The sequence below is a fragment of the Chiloscyllium plagiosum genome, chromosome 17, assembly GCF_004010195.1.
Source record: "Chiloscyllium plagiosum isolate BGI_BamShark_2017 chromosome 17, ASM401019v2, whole genome shotgun sequence".
Classification (NCBI taxonomy): Eukaryota; Metazoa; Chordata; class Chondrichthyes; order Orectolobiformes; family Hemiscylliidae; genus Chiloscyllium; species Chiloscyllium plagiosum.
Window position 1 is genome coordinate 57,688,667 of NC_057726.1, and position 19,622 is coordinate 57,708,288.

The window sequence follows — 19,622 nt, forward strand, 5'->3', positions numbered from 1 at the left end:
GACCCGTACCAAATGAGCAAACAGGTCTGGTTGCACCATGAGGAAATGCTGTATTTACACTCAAGATAAAGATCCTCATGAGCCGGCTGTATAGCCTCCCCAAGGGCTTCAGGCCTCTCTCCTTCACCTCCTTCACCCAGACAGGCAGCTAGAGTGCAGTGTGGGCCTCAGGCCAATGCACTGTGTTAAATTAATTGTCCTGATGTAGCAAGTTATCCCGAGCCCACTGCTGCTGAACTCCAGCCCTCCATTACTGTCAGGGCAGTAACATTCTTCCTTTACCAATCTTTTGCAGAGTCGTCTCAGTTTTGGAAAATAACTTACTGTTTAGAGATTGTAAAGATGGAAAACAAGTTGTTGAAGCAGAGAATGTATTATTTTACATTCAAAATGTAGACGCTGAAAATTTCCCAGGTCTCCAGTTCCCTAATCCAGATATGGTGAGTGTGTTTGGAAATCCTCTCATGTCCCAGTTACAGTTCTGCTGGTAGGATGAGTGGCTGTACAGAAATGTGCACACACAACATACACAACAAGGATGAGGAGGACCTCATCAAAAATTGACAGGGCTAGACAAGGTAAAATCAGGATGTTCCTTGTGATGAGGATGTCCAAAACCAGAGGATACAGAGTAGACCATTTAAAACTGAGATGAGGAGAATCCAGAGAGTGGTGAGCCTGTGGAATTCACTACCACAAAAGGTGGTTAAGGCCAAAGCATTGAATGATTTCAAGAAGGAGTTAGCTATAGTTCTTAGGGCTAAAGGGATCAATGGGTATGGGAAGAAAGTGGAAATCGGCTACTGAGTTGGATGATCAACCATGGTCATATTGAATGGCAGAGCTGGCTCAAGGGGCCAAATGGCCTCCATTGCTCCTATTTCCTTTGTTTCTGCAAACACACACATACAAACACACACACGACACATGTACAAACACATTGCGCATATAACACAAGCACTACAAACACACATACAACACACCCAACTACACATTGCATACATAACTCATGCACTACAAACACACATGCAACACACCCACCACACGTGTACATATACATTTCAAAACAGACACAACACATCCACTGCACACATATAAACACATTTCACAAACACCCCCCCCCACTAAACACATACACGTAAACACAAACAAATGCACACACAACCACTACACATACACTACACGGACACACACACACACAACACATCTACATACCCATTACACACACAGACAACACACCCATTACACAAACACACAAAACACCAACTACACACACACACAAACACACACACAGCATACACAACAAAATATATCCACACATATACATTTACACATGCAAGCGCAGACACACTGATGTATACACAGAAGCATACATACATATACAAGGAATCAATCGCATACATACACACACACACACACACACAAACATGCACACAAAAGCACAAACATACATACACATATATAGATAAGCACAAAATCATACATACATATATATATACATACACATAGGAACTCACCATACACAGGACAAACATATGTACACAACACACCCCACACATATACAAACACAATCACTGCACTGACATACACACACATATACACACACAATAACTGCTCAGACAAACACACATATACACACACAATCACTGCGCTGATACACACACATTTACACACACACAATCACTGTACTGACACACACACATACACACACAATCAGTGCACTGACACACACACATACAGACACACGGACAAACACACACACACACACACTCGTATACTCACACACATACACCCCACTATACATACATACACACAATCATGGCATACATACATGTATACCAATACACATGCATATACGTGAAGACAAAACATATGCGAACAAGCACATAAACATACATATGCACACAAACATACATATACACACAACATATATATACATACATAGGTCCACACAAATCACACATACACATACACACAAATTCATGCATAACTACATATAAACATGCAGACACGCACACGTACATATAGCCACAAGCACTTGTACATACACATACTTAGCATACGCACGTGCACACTGATTGTGTGAGTCAGCTTCTATTTTCTAGTCCCACTGGCATTTCCCTGATGGCTATGCAGGCCCCAGGCCTCTGGTACCATATTGTGAGGTGGAAGATGCTCTGAGTGCTGCTAAAGAACTCTCACAGCGAGTGTTAGAATTTCCACTAAAGTCAACAGGTTTTTAAAAGGAAGGAAAGAAAGAAATTGGATTTATTTGGCACTTTTCACAGCCACTGGATGTCACAAACCACTTTACAGCCAGTGACATACTCTCTGAAGTGTGGACACGGTTGTAGGAAACAGGGCAGTGAACTCATGCACAGCAACCTCCTACAAACAGCAATATAACAATGACCAGATTACCTGCTTTTCTGATGTTGATTGAAAGATAACTCCTGAGCTCCTCTTCAAAATGGTGCCATAGGGCCTTTCACATCCAACCAGGCAGGTAGAAGGGACCTCCGTTTAATATCCCATCTGAAAGTCAGCTCCTCCAACAATGCAGCCCCCCCTCAGTACTGCACTGGTGTGTCAGCCTTAATTTTTGTGCTCAAGTCCTAAAGTGGGACAAAAGGCCAAAAGTTTGAAACTTCTTCAGCATGTTACTCCTGAAGGGAAGAGGGAAATGGCATTGCAGATTCTTGTCAGTTAACCAAATGTATTATTTCTATTGAATGTAAAACCCAGGAGAATATCTCTGACCCAGCAATTAGGATCAGTCTGCCACCAACTCTCCTGGACAACATCAACATTGAAATGAAAATGATACAAAGTAAAGTTATATTATTCAGGGATGCAAGACTGTTCCAGGTAACGTTATCACTTTTTTCAGTGTGTCATGAGTATTGGATTTTATCAGAATGTGGTAAAATAATGTAATAATGTTGGGAAAGATATCAATTATCATTTCACATGCTACATGTTGCTTATTGAGCGTTTTATCTGAGGCGATGGTTTTAATTCTTTTTGTGCATTATTTAAACAGTTGTTGAACTCTTGCTGTGCTAAATTGATGCTTTGAGCAGATATTTATTTGTGTTTTAGGTTAGTACATCATCTTGAATGCTGAGGTTTCCGAGGCCGAGCAGAGTAACATGAGCAGAGTATATCGGGGGTGGGGGAGGGAATGGAATAAAAGGACAATCGTTGCTTACAATCATGTTTGTCAAACATTTTGCTTCAGGCTACTTCAGAGGGCCAACAATATCAGTCACATTGCAATGCATCACTCCACAGAGCATGTACCTGATACGTTTGTATGACAGTAAACATATACATCACCTTATTGTGCAGTGATAGTGGCATATCTCTGAGCCAGGAGGCCTGGGTTCTTGTCCAACCTGCTCCAAAGGTGTGTAATAATGTTCTAAACAGGTTAATTAGAAAGCATCTAAATACTACCTTTCCGGTGGACAACAGGGAGTGACAGCTTCAAGCTTTAGATTTCCAATAGGGTCACTCAATGCAACAATAGCAGTTTGGATTTAGATAGCAATCTGCCATGAAGAAAACTGTCCCAGTGCTGCACAATAGCTGTAATCAACCAAAGATTATCCAGGGTATCATTTCAAGCAGCTAACATCCCTTCATGCTCCTGCAGTTGGGAGTTTGATAAGGTACCACACGCAAGGCTATTTCATAAGACAAGATGTTCGAGATAATACATTAGCATGGATAGAGGATTGGTTAGTGAATAGACGACAGAGAGTTGGCATAAAAGTGGGTTTTCAGGATTGCATTCTGCAATTAGTGGAGTACAACAAGGATCAGTGCTGGGCCACACTTATTTACAATGTAAGAATGACTTGGATGAGGAACATGAGTGTACCATTGCCAAGTTTGCAAATAACACCAAAGCGGATGGAAAGGCATCAATATCCTCTTTTCCTTTCAAGTTTCAGATATCTAATGCCCAATCGATACTGCTTTGTCTTACAATATCCCGCCTACACTTTGTACATTCAACTATAGCTCTTAGAGTCTGACTTTACACAGAAATTGGGCTGCTGTCCATTCCGTTTCTTTGTTTGATTTTAATAAGACATTCTGCGACAATTTATATGTATATCTTTTCAGGTTAAAAATCAAACTATTCTAAATAAGGTGGTTGGAATTCAAGTGGGGAATGGAACATTTGATAATCTGACGGACCCTGTGATAATTGTATTTAACAAATCATCACCGGTAAGGACATTTTTCACTTTTCATTATTCAATTGATTAACAGGAAATATTTAGAGTCATAGAGATGTACAGCACGGAAACAGACCCTTCAGTCCAACTCATCCATGCTGACCAGATATCCCAACACAATCTAGTCCCACCTGCCAGCACCTGGCCCATATCCCTCCAAACCCTTCCTATTCATATACCCATCCAGATGCCTTTTAAATGTTTATGTTAAAGGTAGTAAAGATTTATCATTTCTTTCATATTAGGTAAAGGCCATTCCAAAATGTGTCTTCTGGAAGTTAGAACAAAATGGTAACAAAAAGGGTCATTTTATCAAAGATTTCAATTATGCTGGACCCAAGGATTGAGTTCTCAGTGCTGCCCCTTTCTATTGCAGGGAACACAGCTGAGGGTCACTGGAACGATTCCGGCTGCACAACACAAAACACAGTCAACGAAGTCATCTGTCGATGCAATCACCTGACTTTCTTTGCGGTCTTGCTGGTAGGGTCAATGTAATGCAATATTTTGTATCTTTTGGCCTATTCCACTTTGGCTGCGATCAACCAACTTTCACACCAATAATCCTTCATTGCATATCAAAATGCAAAAATGGACAAGAAAATCCACTTGTTTTATTAAGACAATCCCATCCCAACAGGCAGCAAGCTACTCAGCTTCAAATCCATTTCCCCCCATTCCTTTCTTCCATCTTTACGGGGAGGCAAGAGAAATTAAATCTGAGGGAGAATCCAAATTTGAGGGAGGAGCTTTGGGAAGTGTCACACTGACCCTGATAGGTCCATGAGACAATGACAACTGATGTCACAATCATTGTTAATCCACTCACCTTGGGCAGATCAAGATGTCTCCCACTCAGCAAAACTCATCCAGCTCCCTATGGATTGGTTGCAGTAAATCTCTCACTTCCCATGTGTGCTGGTGATTTCTGAATATGTAACCCAAGTGTCTGTTTTTATAAACCATACTGATTCCCACCCTCCCTCTTGTCATCCCCCCTGCCCCCCCACCCCATCTCCAGCATCATCTTCACTGCCTATCCCACCAGGATTGTCACCATTAGGACTAGGAGTTTCATTGAATTGGCTTCTGTTCTGATGCCATAACTTTTCCAGAAATGTGGTGAAAGCCCGTTTTATGTGCGGCAGTGTGATTTCTGCCCGAACCCATTAGACTGATTGAGGGAGCAGCTCTGGGAAAATTCCCAGTCCTCATCATATCCCCTCAATGGCAGCACTTTTCCAAAGTGGGAAGACCCAGCTTGCTCAGTTTGCTCTGATCTCCATGCAGCCTCAGACTCCATGTCAATAACGTAGCTGTCCTCAAAACCTCTTCCAGGGACTCAATCTCCCTAACTATCTGAGGGGACCAAACCTAAAACAGTCAGTGAGATGTGGCCAGACCAGGGTCTTGTACACAGTATGGACAGACTTCTAGTTTAACATCGAATTGTTCCAGTTATATGTTCTGATACCTCATTGCCTTTTTTCAGCTGCCAAATGACATTAGTCATCGACTTTCATTCCCAATTATCCTTGTAACAATTTTTTCTTGAGGGAATTGAGGAAACTTGCCTTCCTTGCATGGTCTATTTCTATGAAGATGGTCCCTGCCTGTTTTTGGCTTTCTGGGTAATTAGTTCAGGCAGACAATGAACTGCCTGCTTTGTTATGAGTAGTGATTCCAATAACACAACAGCATGCTTGTTTCTTAACCACCATCAGTACCTTAGCAAGGCTCTGAGTTATACGGAACAAGGAGGATTCGAAATAAATGTTGGTTTTGCTCAACAATCCCAGAATGAACTAAGTCAACAGCAGTGCATCAGAATATGGACATGAGCTATTCTCCCATTACTCTCCAGGTGCTGAGTATCTGATGTGGAGCTTGTCGTTCTGGGGATTGTGTGAAGGCCCAGCAGCTCAGAGTAGAAAAGAGAATTGTTCAGAGTGTGCACATCATTGTGGCTGCTTTCAGACTGACCTGGCCTTAGGTCAGGTGTTTGTGTGGCTTCTCAACAGGAGATGAATAGATATCACAGGGGGACCCCAACCCGGAGGTGAGGGAAAGTGCAGTGAAAGTCGGGTGTGTCACTCAGTTGAAGAAAACATACCCAATCCTCATGTCAATGGTCTCATTTTCTGTTATAAAGCAAATCGATGGGAACCAACACTTGGATGAGAAGACATTGAGATCGCTAACATCCATCACCCAGATTGGTTGTGGTGTTTCTGGCATTTTCACAGCAATTACTTTAATCATCCACTTTATTCTCAGGTAGGAACATTAATCATCAAACATAAAATTTCATGTAGAAGAAGCCATTCTCAATGATCTCACTGTACAATCACAATATATAACAAATGTCTCCTTGAAGATAGAGCTCATGAGTAATTCACAACAGCAAGTTCATTAAACAAAGCTTACTTCTGTTTTAATGTTTGATATTAATTCTAAGAGTATTGTAGCTGAGTAGTGATTCACTTTACTTTCAGATTGTACCTCAGTATGTCATGGTCAGAGTTTGTATCTGCAGTGAGCAGTGTCACTACCTCTGAGTTAGCAGCTCTGGTTTCAAGTCCCACTCCAGGACTTGAGGACCATAGAGGGTGCATCCACACTGAGGCATGACAGACTCATCATTGACCAGAAAAGAAACAGCCATAGGCTTCATGCTCAGACATCTCCAGATGCAGGAAGTCTTCTCAGTCAATGTTTATCAGCTTGCATTATTGTCTCCTAAATGCTGTTTCTTTTCCCTTCGTTCAGAAAAAGGCAAAAGGAAGCTTCCATCCAGATCCACGTGAATCTCTCTGCTGCCTTGTTTCTTCTCAATGTGAGCTTCTTAACCAGCACAGTGTTCAGTTCCAAGAGCACTGATGAGCTGTGTAAAGCCATTGCTGCCCTGCTGCATTACTCACTGCTTTGCAGTTTTACATGGATGGGAATTGAAGCATTTCACCTGTACCTTATGCTGATCAAAGTCTTCAACATTTACATTCGGTTTTACATGCTGAAACTCTGCCTTCTCGGCTGGGGTGAGTGTGAAGTATTCTGTCACTGAGTTATTTATAAATGTATGGTCTGATTCTCATGTGGCAACAACTTTTAGATTAGATTAGATTCCCTACAGCGTGGAAACAGGCCTTTCAGCCCAACAAGTCCACAACGACCCTCCTAAGAGTAACACACCCAGACCCATTTCCCACTGATCAATGCACCTAACAGTATGGGCAATTTAGCATGGCCAATTCACCTGGCCTGCACATCTTTGGACTGTGGGAGGAAACTCGAGAATCCGGAGGAAACCCAAGCTGACACAAGGAGAATGTGCAAACTCCACCCGACAGTTGCCCGATGCTGGAATTGAACCTGGGACCCTGGTGCTGTGAGGCAGCAGTGCTACCCTGAGCCACCGAGCCACCCTGATTTCATTGTTACAATGAAAAAGAACTGAAGTGTAAAACAGTTATTCTTTAGTAGTTCTAGCTGTACTTGTCAAAATAACAGGAGAAAATCTCTATGAAATTTCACATCAAGTGTGATTAAGGATCAAAGTTGGTGAAACTAGGAATCTTAATTGGCAAGGGAACAGAGTCAAACCCAGACAGAAAACTGAGAATGGGAGTGACGTTTGATAGTCCAGGTTTATAACCAATAAGCATGCAATGATAAAAGAAGCTATTCCCTCTTGTGAGAGTAGAATTAATGGTGTTAATAGGTGGATTGATTTTATTGATTAATTGGAGAGAGTTCTCCAGCAATGAACTGTGTCTCTGATTGAAAGCTGGGTGTTAGGAATCTAAATTCAGTGCTGAAAGGTTCAAGGTTGAACTACCGCAGAGTCATCACTGAGAGACACATGTTAATATGTGCCGAGCATGACCATACACACAGCACGGTATTTTAAACCAAAGAACAAGTTTTCTCCCGAAAGCTGCCACCTTCTTGTTGCTGTAGCAGGAAGTGAAGGATTCTGACAGTAACTTTCACTTTCCAATCTGTCACCAACTCCCCAAAACACAGCAGGCAGCTCATTTCTGACTGTACTCACATTACTCAGCAGAAAAACATCAGAGTCAGGGGGCAGCTCCATGCTGGGTAGAAGCCCTGCCAACTGTATTCAACATTCCCAGCACAGCACCCCACAGCAACCTGCCAACATCTGAAGTCTGAGTCTTAACGTCAGTGCCTCTTTGTGTGTCTGACACTCCCGTATAGTGGAATCTAGGGGGAGTGAAATTCTTATATATCAGCTACACAGCAGGGGCTCTGAGTGAATTCAGCAGCTTGTCATACACTGTCTCAGTTTATATTCTGACAAATATAATCAAGGGTTTTCATTTCAAGCTGAACAAAACAACATTGAGACTAGGAAACAAGTCTTCAAAAGCAGTTTGAATAATTGTTCTGTAAGTTCCAATGGAAAAGAGGAGATACAGTGAAACATCAGCTGTTAATTCATTATGACACCATTGTGTTCTGCTGCTACAATGCAATTTCACCTCCAGTAACTCTTCGTAACTGTTCATGTGTATTCCCAGGATTCCCAGCTGCTGTAATTTTAATCATCATTGCAGTAAACACAGACAATTATGGCCGGTATTCAATTCCTGTCAATGGTAATTACAACACGACTGACATGTAAGTTTTAGTACTTCAGTTACTAAATAATAGAATAATGCAATACAGAGGAGGCCATTTGGCCCATCATCCCTGTGCCAAATCCTTTAATCCTACTTTGCTCCACTTTCTCCATGGCTGTGCAGGTACTATACCTTTCTGGTGTTTATTCAATTCTCTTTTCAAAGTTACTCTCTGCTTCCATGATGCTTTCAAATCACAACAATCCATTGTGTAAGAAAGCTTGTCTTCCTGTTGACTTTGTTTGCCACTTACAATGTTTATTGACCATGCTACCTTGAGAAACAATTTACCCATTTATTGACTCTATCTTCAACATCTCTATCCAATGTCCTCATAGGGGTTACTCAACTCAGGCCCAGAGGAAACAACCCAAAGCCTCTCCAGTCTCACCGTGTAATTGCAATCTCTGATCTCCAGTACAATCCAAGTACAGTACTCTTCTGCCCCCTCTCCATGGCCACAATATCTTTCCTGAAGTCTGGTGCTCAGAGTTGAATCAAGGACTATAACTGGGCTTAACCCATTATATAAATTTTCAATAATTTCCTTGCTTCCGTACTTCATTATTGTCTTAATTATTTACTAGCAATTTAAAAAACAGTATCTTTTCATCATTCTCTTCAATTTGATCTATCATTTGCAAAATGCAGTGCACAAACAGCCTCAATTTCCAAAGTCCCTTTAGAAACAATCACTCTCTTCACAATTGCAATACGTTTATATTGCCTCTCCTTATTCCTTTCCAGAAATTTCAACTGTCATATAGCTGCCCATTTCACCAGTGTGTCTATGTCGTCCTGAAGACTGTTTTTCTCCTCCTTGCAGTTTACTTTCAGCGGTTCATATCAACTGCAATCATTGAAATTGTGACAGCCAGTATATAGATTTAGTGTATTAAGAGGAGGCAAAATACTGACTCACCAGGAACACCATTAATTGGGATAAAAATGCAGTACTGTATTAATATTCCTCCAAGCGTGCCATAGTTATGTAACCTTTAGCATGAGCATACTCACAGCTGACATCCATCTTACAACTAGTTAAAAAAATACACGGCTCAAACACTATTGAAGTCATATAATGGTGTCAGAAGTGGAGCTGAGATTAAGTGTTAACAGGTTGCATAGAGGCATAGCTACAAAAAGAGGAACACAGGAATGTTCAGAGTTATCAAAAGCCACTGGAAAGAAACAAAGAAACTGACTACAGCTGAAATGTTGGGTAAGACCCAGCCCTGGTCGAAATGAAAGGGAATCAAACCAAAACTGACAGCTTTTCTACTCTCAATGGCAACATGGTGATGCAGTAATGAAGCTTTCAAAACTAACATTGAGACTATGTGGTAGCACCAGACTCATAGTGAAAGGACAGATTATTCAGAGAGCCCAATGCAAAGATAAGAATAAATATGTGCAGCAAGCAGTAGCCTCTCGTCACAGCCAGAGCAAGCAAGCATGGTAATCCTCAACATGTCACAACACATTAAACTGGGAGAAATTCCAGAGGAGTATAGCAATGTGTTTACAGGGTTAGGGTGTCTTTCTGAAGATTATCATCTCAAAGTAGATATGAATGCATGACTAATTCAGCATCTGCCACAGGAAGTCCTAGCAGCCCTCAAGTCCAGCCTAAGAGACAAGACAGATGAGCTGGTGAAGAAGGGAGTAATCAAGAAAGTGATAACACCTACATAAGGCGTGATAGCCGGTGTAACAACTAGGAACACTCAGTGCGTGCTTCAATCTAAAAGGACTAAATAAAGCTTGGAGCGAATCTCACATCATATTCCATCGAAGCGATTTATCTACAACTTGCCAAGGCAAAAATCTTGACTTGAAAGTGAAGGACAGTTGCAATCAAGTGACGCCAATTAAATCAATAGGTTCTTAACCAAGTTTTGGATACCACTCCGGTGATACAAATGGTTGTATGTGCTGGTTGACATTTTCACACTTCCAAAGAGCATGAAATAATTAGTAAACTTTCTGCAATGTAAATTATAGTGGATAATCTGCTGATTTATGGTGATATAGTGACTCAGTGGAAGAAACTATTGCTAACCACATTCGAAAATGTGCCTGCTTGACAGAGATCAACAGATGAACCTGAAACCGACCAAGAAAAAAATTGTAATTAAACGTACCCAAAGTCATGTACATGGTTGATGTATTTAAATCAAATCGTCTTCATCTGAGTCCTGAAAAAGTGAAAGTTATAGCAGTGAGGCAATGAACAATGCAAATAAATGTAGGGCTGCAATTTGTTGGATTCATCACCTGCTTAGCAAAATTTTGCACAACTTGTCTTTAACGTGTGAATCATGACACCAACTCACTGCCAAGGACACACAGTGGTACAAAACACAGGGCATAGAACAAAACTCAGCATCCGCTGAAATCAAACTACCAGTGATAGTAGCTATTGTGTTAAAGAATAATGACAAAAATGATGATGTTACCCTGCAGTGCGTCAAGACTGAGCCAGAACCCTGAGCAACCCCAATGCAGCAAAGACATACATTTACATCGAGGATATTAAGACAAGCAGAATGATGCTACACTCAAGAAAGTATGCCTGACCATTGTATTTGTTTGTGAACATTTTTGTCAAAATCTACTTGGAGGATATAAAATAACGGACAGGTTTATCCGTGAGCCACTTCAAAGAGTTTCCTCCAACAGCTACTGTCTGCTCCAAAGTGCCTGCAGAATGTTACTTTGGTTATTGAGGCATCATCTGGACATGATATTCAAGCAAATACTGACATCCTGGTGAGAGCAGCACTCACTATGAAAATTAGATTAGATTCCCTATGATGTGGAAACAGGCCCTTCAGCCCAACAAGTCCACACCAACCCTCCGAAGAGTAACTTACCCAGACACATTTCCCTTTGACTAATGCACCCAGCACGCAGGCCAATTCACCTGACCTGCACATCTTTAGGAAACCCACACAGACACAGGGAGAATGTGCAAACTCCCCACAGACAGTCACCCAAGGCTGGAATTGACCCTGGGACCCTGGTGCTGTGAGGCAGCAGTGCTAACCACTGAGCCACCATGTTTGAAATTTTCCAGATCCAATGACGAAACTGCAGCTTGACATGCTCCAGACAGAATCAACTCAGCAAAGATTTTGAAGTTGACAGATAAGCACCTTGCTTATGAAGCACACTTCCCAACTAGATGCAACTCCTGAAATGTTGCAAGAAGCAACGATTATAGGACAGTCTGAAACCATGAAGGATATTCCTGATGTTGCAAAAACTGGCACTGTAGTTGATTTGACTCCATGCAGACATCAAATGCATGTTTTTCTGATTGGACCACCTTCAGTGAAAGTGCAACTTTTCCAGCTTTGTGTATGTGTCTCTGTGTTTGCAATGGTATATCTGGTCATTCACTTCCATTGTGTATGATCAAGGTGAAAACTGTTTGATTTGAGTCCTGGGCTTCCACAGCAACTAGCTTTACTGGACTGGTTTGTACCCTGTCTGACTCTGTAATGCTCAAGCTGACAATGATTTGGCAGCTTTAGCAAAATGAAATTTGGCTCTCTGCTATTTCACTTTGATTTCATTACTCATGTCTATTACTACTTCTGGCTTCAGTAGGTTTTTTGCAGTTTGAAGAATGGGTTGGGTGGTATGTGACTGGACTACATCCCACACCTTCAGTAAGGGTGTTTCTCCTCTCAAGAATTGCCTTGTATATCTGTGCTGGAATGGCTTGATTTCTATGGGATGCATTTTGTGATTTTCACTTAATCTCAGCCTTTCCATTTGTCTGGGGACAATAAGGAGATGACGCGTGATGTTGGTTTTCCCAATCCTTTATCAAAGGGCCCAATACGTCATTCATGAATTGTAGGTCAATGTGACTCACCACAATGTCAGGAATACTGCAACCAACGGAAGGGTTCTTTCAGGCATTCCACAGTCTCACTGAAGTCAGCTGCTCTACCTCCCTGTCATCATTTCCTGTGAGAGTGAAAACATCCTCTTGCAGCTTCATCAAAATCTGTATGGAATGACCTGTGCCATCCGTGAGTCTTTAGCTTGTTTCGCCTGTTGCTCATTACAAACACAACACTGACTGACATGGTGCTTGATTTCATTTCTGATGATTGGCCAGCAAAGCCCTCCTCCTGCCTTCCTCTAATTTGAATCCATTTCTTACATCAATATGCGTCAGTGTCTCTCTCTCTCTCTCTCTTTCTCTCTCTCTCTTTCCCCCATCAACTCCTTTCGCATAATGACTGTATTCCCTTTGTAAATTATGCCATTTCATTTTGCTAAATCATTGTCATCTCGAGCATTAGAGAATCAGTCAGGGTACAAACCTTCAAAACTTTCCATAAAAGCCAGTCATTGTGGAAGCTCAGGACTCAAACTGAGCAGTTTTCACCGTGATCATACACAATGGAAGTGAATGACCAGATATACCATTGCAAACACAGACACACACACACACACAAAACTGGGAAAGTTGCACTTTCACAGAAGGTGGCCCAATCAGAACAACATGCATTCAATGTCTGCATGGAACTAAATCAACTTCAGTCCCAGAAATGTACAGCACCACAACAATGAGTCAGCAGTTACTGCAGCAACAATAAGTTTCCCAGAGAAGGAACATCGCCCAGATGGGCAGATAAAGGCAAAGCACACATGTATCATTAAAAGACCAGCCTGATTTAAAGACTACATGTGCAATGCATGTTCACAGTCTGCCAAGAATAGCAACATTCTAAAGCATGAGAAAAGTTATATATGTCACGGATAATTTTGGTAACACAGTGTAAGTGATTATGCCCTGATTTTTGAGACCTTTTTGTGTGAAAAGAAAATGTTTCAGATATAATTACAATGCCATTCTAATGGGCCTCATGGCTTGCTGTTGTCATGTTATCTCTATCATTAGGCACATTCACTGCAAGCGTCTATGTTACTGCCAGTTCAATAATAAAAAAAGACATCATGTAGCACTGTGTACTCCATAGAACTCAACAATGAGACACTTTCCACTACTCTGTCAAACGCCTGTCAATTCCTACTCTATTTTCTTTCATTTGCATTCTAGTTGTCACTTGACCTTTTTAAGTCCAGGGCCTTTAATTTTGCAATCAACTATGTTATAGATTAACAAATATTTTGATAGTCCATATATCCCCATCACCTCTTGCTGTTACTTTAAGCAACTCAATCAAGTTAGTCATATACGAGTTATCTTTTTAAAATTACATCCTGACTTCCACTTCTGAACACGTACTTCACCAAATGCAAATTAATTTTTGTCCAATGCCATTGTCTTTAAAGATTCCCATCATTGACACTAAGCTGTCTGCCTGTACTTGTACCTCCCTAGGTTCCCCTTCCTCCTCAGCCCATCTGCTGCTAAAACTCTCAAATATCTTTGTTGCCTCCAGCCTCAACTATTCCAATATTCTTCTAACGGCCTCCCTTTCTCCATCTCTGCGTCCTTCAGCTCATCAAGAACTCTGCAGTCATTTCTTTTTCTGCACCAAGTCCTAATTATCCACATTCCCTCCTCCTCACTAATCCACACTAACTCCTGGTCTTCCTCCTTCTCAGATATAAGATTCCGATCCTCGCATTAAACACCCGATGACCTTTGCCCTCCTTGTATCTCTGAAAACATCTCCCTCCCTACAACTCTCCTAAACAATTATTTTGAGTACTCCTCACTCCCTTTGCTTCATCCTTCTCTAGCATTACCTCTTGAAGACCCTCCGACTCTCTAACTCACTTCTTTTTTCACTAAACTCTTTTAAAAAATCTCTATATCTAAACTTTTTATCATTCCTCCAAATCTGTCCTTTGGCTTTTTGACCTCTTCATTCTCTTGTCTCTGTGAAGCACTTTTGCCAAAAAATAAAAACCGCTGAAGGCCACTTACAAATCCTCACTTGTCAATATAAAATGAATGAAGGGAGTTTTGGGAAACCAAAAATTATTCTTACAGCCACAACAGTCTAACATTGCTCTGTACATTATTTTACCTGAACTATTGAACTGTTTTATATAAATGAGTCATTTCTGGTGATAAAACAGCAGCCAGCAAAATGTCATATTCACTCTTTGAACTGTCATTTCTCAGCTTCTGTATAACAGGGACTGCTTGAATGGAGTTGTAAATACAGCTTGTGATCCAATATACGTCACAGCTTGAATCATTTATCTTTTACTTGGTAAAACTCTTGTTTATATCTTGTACAGACAGCTAGTGCTTTGTGAATATTGTTGACTTATTTAACACCTTCAAATTGTTCAATTAGTTAATCATTTTGTGAAAAGGCTGCAAATAGAAATGTTAAATGAACACATTAACCACTAGCTGCTAAAATAGAAAACAAAGATACAATCAGAGCGAAAAGGTAGTTTCTCCATGTGAGTTCTCACAGAGCTGCTCTCTAATCCAAATCATGCTCTCTAATTAGACAGAGACACCTAGTGGTGGTTTAACCTGAGAGTCACTGTGCTCCAGTTAAGGGATGAGGCTGAGAAGGAAAGACCTTCATGTTAACCATGGCCTGGATGGGAATTGAACCCATTCTATTGTTGTCATTTCACATTGTCAACAAGCCAGCCAGCCAACTGAGCGAGCCGACCCACCCACCCCCCTCTCTGTTGCAGCAGGATTGACCAATTGAAACGTGCACTTCCCAATTTGGATGAATATTACATCATCACCTCATTCTGCACAAAACTCTTCTTCGGATAATTTTAGGGATCTTAATTAAAATATTTTTCTGTCCTCTCAACAGGTGTTGGATAAAAAACCGGACAGTGCATTATGTTACAAATATTGCATATTTTGCACTTGTGTTGCTGAGTAACTCAATCGTGCTGCTAATTGTGGGTGTGAAGGTGTTCAGATCGAAAGGGAGAGATAGAAAGAGTGTAATCACTGTACTCGGCTTGACCTGTCTACTGGGCATTACCTATGGCGTAGCTTTCTTCTCATATGGACCTCAGAGTGTAACTGCAATGTACCTGTTCTGCATCCTCAACCCTCTCCAAGGTCAGTCAGACTATTACTGGGACTGTATGTATTGACCAGACAAATAAAGTTACAATATAAGTTATTAATTGATTTTAACAAACTCTGTTAAAGAATTTAAAAATTAGAGCAGAATGCAATTAATTGAGCTGATGAAGTAACACATTAGTGCAGTTCTGTACAATAGTTGGTACTAATCTGTATCTAGGCAGACGATACGAAGATTGGTGGAGTTGTGGATAGTGAGGAGGGCTGTTGTCGGCTGCAAAGCGACTTAGATATGATGCAGAGCTGGGCTGAGGAGTGGTAGATGGAGTTCAACCCTGTCAAGTGTGAGGTTGTCCATTTTGGAAGGACAAATAAGAATGCGGAATACAGGGTTAACGGTAGGGTTCCTAGTAAGGTGGAGGAGCAGAGGGATCTTGGGGTCTACGTTCATAGCTCTTTGAAAGTTGCCACTCAGGTGGATAGAGCTTGTAAGAAGGCCTATGGTGTATTAGCGTTCATTAGCAGAGGGATTGAATTCAAGAGTCGTGAGGTGATGTTGCAGCTGTACAGGACCTTGGTAAGGTCACATTTAGAGTACTGTGTGCAGTTCTGGTCGCCTCATTTTAGGAAAGATGTGGAAGCTTTGGAGAGGGTGCAGAGGAGATTTACCAGGATGTCGCCTGGAATGGAGAATAGGTCGTACGAGGATAGGTTGAGAGTGCTAGGCCTTTTCTCATTGGAACGGCGAAGGATGAGGGGTGACTTGATAGAGGTTTATAAGATGATCAGGGGAATAGATAGAATAGACGGTCAGAGACCTTTTCCCCGGGTACAACAGGGTGTTACAAGGGGACATAAATTTAAGGTGAAGGGTGGAAGATATAGGGGGGATGTCAGTGGTAGGTTCTTTGCCCAGAGAGTGGTGGGGGCATGGAATGCGCTGCCTGTGGGAGTGGCAGAGTCAGAATCATTGGTGACCTTTAAGCGGCAATTGGATAGGTACATGGATGGGTGCTTAAGCTAGGACAAATGTTCGGCACAACATCGTGGGCCGAAGGCCTGTTCTGTGCTGTATTGTTCTATGTTCTACGTAGGCAGAAGTGGCTACTGCATTTGCTGGAGATTAGAGTCCTGATGAAGGGCTTTTGCCTGAAACGTTGATTTTCCTGCTCCTTGGATGCTGCCTGTGTTTTTTCAGCACCACTCTAGTCTTGATACTAATCTGCATCTGTCATTTCCCCACTTATCAAGTGCTCAAACCCTGTAGTGATTGACATGAAGTTGAAGTCTCATGATTCTACACTGGGAGAGTGTAAAACTGGCAAAGCCTGAGCCAGTCTGGACAAATAAAGAAAGTCATTGGTGGATAGGAGAGAGATAATCCTAAAGCCACCATTCTTAGTGTGGAGATTAATAACTCATAACTATATGAGCACCAAAATTAACCTCTAAGGAAAGTTCACTTGACCCGAAATGTTAACTCTGATTTCTTTGCACAGATGCTGCCAGGTCTGCTGAGCATTTCCAGCAATTTCTATTTTTGTCTCCAATTTACAGAATCCGCAGTTCTTTGGTTTTTGACTAAAATTAATCTACCAAAGTAAATCTATTAATGGAATGATACTCCTTGTGACAGGGCATCAAACTAACATCAGTCATCTCAAAAATAATTATAAAACTTTTGAAACATGGTAAGAGACGACATATATTTAATTTTTCCAACAATCACCTGAAACAGAAGTTGGACTGCTATGCCTGGAATGCCAGGAGAGGTTTGCAACTTGAAAACCAAATGTTGCATTTGGTTAACCTGTACAATACAATGCTACTTTTTGGAAGCGATAGGAAGGAGAATTGGAGACTGAACAGCATCGAGAATTTTTCTGAGTTAAGCACAATCTGGCTGACAACAGCCTTCCGATTGGTTGAGCCAAAAGCAGCAGACAGGGGAAACAACGCCCAAAGCCTGCAGAGAGAAAGTGACTAGTCCTCCATCCCTCCACACCCACCCCTCCCAGGAAAATGACAGTAAAAAAACCAAGGAAGCGAAAAAGAAAGAATTCATACAAAGGAAGACCAAAGTTCTCGTGATCGGCCATTGTTCTGAAGGATGGTATCACCTGACAGACTTCAGTGTATCATTACAAAAATCAAAAATCCTACCTTGTGGTGTAGACCTTTAATCTTCAGAATTTTGTTTACCTATAACCTTTTTGTGTCTGGAGTATCTGTCTTAAAGCATTGTTCTTTTGTCATTATTGAGTGTGTGTGGTTTGGTGAGTTTGAATGGGTATAGTTTTCCTTGGTGTTATTAAAGTTGTGTGTTACAATAAATATTTACTTTCTGTTTGAGGTGAAACCTGGTGGAATAGCAGTCAGGCAAATTTGTCACCTTGGTGGTCCTTTTGGGATTATATACATTGATATATTTTGTGACAGCTTGTGGAACAGTGAGGCACATTTCCCAGCATGCTCTTTCCTAGTTAACTTGTGGCATTATGAATGATGAAAAGTATACTTACCAATGTTAATATACTTTACATAAATACTGGAACAAGTTTCTGAAATAGTTTGTTTTGCTTGCAGGCTTTTTCGTATTTCTGTGGTACTGCATGTTAATACGATTGCCCAGTCACACGGTCAGCGAGACAAGTAAAAATACAATCCCTGAATGAAGACAACTGAAATGTGCTGCCATCTCTTTCTGAATCACAATGTTAAACTTTCATCTTTAATTTCCTAGCTCAGAGCAGCACACCAGGGACGTATTCAGGGAATTCTACAAGGGCCCCATAACTTTCCATCACAGATAGAAAAGGATGTGGCCTCCGTACCTGAATTCCTGATGCACCCCTGAAGCTGTGCACTGGAAGGACCAAAGATCAATGTGCACAGATTTCCCACCAATTGATTCCAAACTGTGTTCAGGCTGTTTCAGCTGAGCCTGATACAGAAGCTGTCCGCATTGTCCAAGAATGTTGGAGCCATACGCCAAACCAGTTAGAGAAAGATGAAATGAGGGAGGCTCATGTGCAGCATAGTCAGTGACACAGCCCCGTTGGGCTGAATGGCCTGTTTTGTGCTGCAGAGTCGATACCATTCTGTTTAGGATTGCAGCCTCTGCTGTTCTTTTATGCATTCAATATGCTTTTTTTGTGTATTTTTAAAAATGTTTTTAATCCAAAAGGATAGACGGGCATAAATAGAATATGCTTTAATATTTTCTTTAGTATACAAAATATTTTTGACTTAGAAGTTTGAATCAGACAGTAAAGACTTTGTACACTTACATTTTGCTTTGATTTAATTTCTAATTATGTTTCAGCCTCACCTCTCACAGTAACTTGGATCTAATGCCTAACTAGTACAATAACAGTAGTGATTGCATATCCAGCTTCAACCTTGTGTCATTTATACCCTGAGGGTTTTAGTGTGGTTCATTTATATAAAGAGAGATATCATTATTAGATCAATTGTCACTGACTTACCTCATGTTAGAATCACCATGATAAAATAATGGTTATATGAACTGGTAATGTTGAAGATTGCTTTTGATGAAAGCTTTGCTTGTCTTGTACCACAGCTTGTATTTTTATCAGTGTATTTTAAATGTAATCTATCTATTTAGGCTAGTGGACGATAAGGGACCAGATATTTGTGTAGTTGACAATGGTCACCATTCAACCAACAATCTAACGTCTTCTGACATATCAA

The 19,622-nt window shown here is 41.1% G+C and overlaps 1 protein-coding gene across 1 annotated transcript in view; it reads left to right on the plus strand.

Moving 5' to 3' along the window:
• Nucleotides 1-19,325, plus strand: part of LOC122558521 (adhesion G-protein coupled receptor G2-like) — a 139,002-nt gene extending 119,677 nt beyond the window's left edge. Inside the window, exons 17-26 of the mRNA XM_043707200.1 lie at nucleotides 296-440; nucleotides 2,746-2,868; nucleotides 4,135-4,242; nucleotides 4,496-4,541; nucleotides 4,627-4,733; nucleotides 6,403-6,527; nucleotides 7,020-7,288; nucleotides 8,795-8,894; nucleotides 15,685-15,941; nucleotides 18,495-19,325. Coding sequence (XP_043563135.1) covers nucleotides 296-440; nucleotides 2,746-2,868; nucleotides 4,135-4,242; nucleotides 4,496-4,541; nucleotides 4,627-4,733; nucleotides 6,403-6,527; nucleotides 7,020-7,288; nucleotides 8,795-8,894; nucleotides 15,685-15,941; nucleotides 18,495-18,583 — 1,369 coding nt within the window. The 3' untranslated portion in view covers nucleotides 18,584-19,325. The remainder of the gene's footprint in view (nucleotides 1-295; nucleotides 441-2,745; nucleotides 2,869-4,134; nucleotides 4,243-4,495; nucleotides 4,542-4,626; nucleotides 4,734-6,402; nucleotides 6,528-7,019; nucleotides 7,289-8,794; nucleotides 8,895-15,684; nucleotides 15,942-18,494) is intronic.
• Nucleotides 19,326-19,622: the final 297 nt, after the last annotated feature.